Source organism: Otolemur garnettii, unplaced genomic scaffold, assembly GCF_000181295.1.
Source record: "Otolemur garnettii isolate 467f Iridium unplaced genomic scaffold, OtoGar3 scaffold00047, whole genome shotgun sequence".
Classification (NCBI taxonomy): Eukaryota; Metazoa; Chordata; class Mammalia; order Primates; family Galagidae; genus Otolemur; species Otolemur garnettii.
In genome coordinates, this window is record NW_003852442.1 from 3,604,268 (window position 1) to 3,606,000 (window position 1,733).

A 1,733-nucleotide genomic window follows, 5' to 3' on the forward strand; every position below is an offset into this window, starting at 1 on the left:
TTTTTTTTTTGAGACAAAGTTTCACTCTGCTGCCCCAGGCTGGAGTGCTGTGGCATCATACCTCATAGCAACCTCAAACTCTTGGGCTCAAGTGATCCTCCTGCCTCAGCCTCCTGAGTTGCTGGGACTACAAGCCCCTGACACAGTGCCTGGCTAGTTTTTCTATTTTTAGTAAAGATGGGGTCTCACTCTTGCTCAGGCTGATCTTCAACTCCTAAGCTCAAGCAATCCACCCCTCTGGGCCTCCCAGAGTGCTAGCACTGCTCACCCGAGAATTAGATAATTGTATTTATTCTTACAGGTCTTGCTGCTGGGGTTAGTGATGGGCACAGACAGGGTTGTGCACAAGATTGGGAAGGGCTCCCGGGCACTCTGCCTATGCACGTGGGACCAGGGCTTGTGAGGCCTCTCCAGGGTCTGTAACCCCTTGTCAGAGGGCCCTCCTGGACAGGAAGGACACAGCCACAGGGGAGGGACACGTGTGGCCCCATCTTCGGGCTCCTCTTCCAGGGCAAGCTCATGAGGAGGCAGAAGTGGGGCTATTTCCGCAGCAAGTGGAACCTTCTGGAGCTCACCATCATCCTGGCCAGCTGGAGTGCCCTGGCAATGTTTGTGAAGAGGGCCATCCTGGCCGAGCGTGACATCCAGCACTGCCGGACACACAGGAAGGAGTAAGTGGCTCTCTCCTGAGCCCGCAGTTCCTCCTCTGGGAACTCTTCTCCATCTCCAGGGCCCAGGGACCCTCAGTGGATCAAGGAGCAGAAATAATGGTAGCTGCCACCCAGATTCAGGTTTGGAGCCTAAGGTGTGTACAACTGGAGAGGATTCTTTGAGACAAAATACAACATTTGCAAATCTTACCAAAGTGTAGGACCTCGTGGCATCCCCAGAGGGGAAGGAACTATGCATAGTAGTGACTCCAGTCTGCTCAGAGGGAGGAAGATTCTGGAAGGCAGATTAGGGTAGAAGGCTGGTTCTCCCTGGAGTCTGGCCAGGACCCAAGGTGGTGAAGCCAGTCCTTGCTTCTGCTTCCTCCCCACGGCCCTGGAGAGCTGTCCTCAGTGGGTTTCTAAGCCGAGAGGATTTACAGGGAAAGCTCTGAGGCCATAGGGCTTCAGGGAAAGTCATCTCTCCTACAGCCCACTCAGTAAGGCATAACTCACAAGTTTTTCAATTAACAAGAAACATAATCTCTCTCAGTAAAAATTTGAAAAACAGATTAGAAAAGTCTCTAATCCAGCATCCCAGAGAAACCACATGGGCACTGTGCCCAAACCTGTGTCCATCTTAATGTCTCACCAATGTCAAGACTGAATGTAGAGTACAGGGGGCATGAGACAGGACGGAGCGCCAGGCTGGGAAAGTGGGCAGACCCTGGACCTGGTGGGCAGGCACCAGCATTTCTAATTTTCCCCTGGATGCCAACTCTCATTCTTCTACTCACAGTTTGTGCCATTATTTATGTCACTAGCTGCGAGACCTTGTGCCAACTCTGTGTCTGTATCTGTGAAATGGAGATAGCAAGACTCACCCCATCCCATGGTGTTGAAGTTTAAAGCAATGGGAGTCAAAGAAAAAGCTATGAGAGTCTCATTAAGCACATCCCTGGATGGTATTTCCATCCTTCCTTCATATTAAGGGCAGCCATGGATTTACACACTGGCAAGTGTACTGGAGGAGGTGGCATCTGTTGACCCCAAGGCAGGGAGAGGGAGGCTCTCTGGGCCCTGGGA

General features: G+C 51.9%; 1 protein-coding gene across 1 annotated transcript in view; it reads left to right on the forward strand.

Moving 5' to 3' along the window:
• Nucleotides 1-1,733, forward strand: part of PKD1L2 (polycystin 1 like 2) — a 91,230-nt gene that overhangs the window by 83,718 nt on the left and 5,779 nt on the right. The window contains exon 37 of the mRNA XM_003791419.2: nucleotides 511-671. Within this exon, the coding sequence (XP_003791467.2) occupies nucleotides 511-671 (161 nt within the window). The remainder of the gene's footprint in view (nucleotides 1-510; nucleotides 672-1,733) is intronic.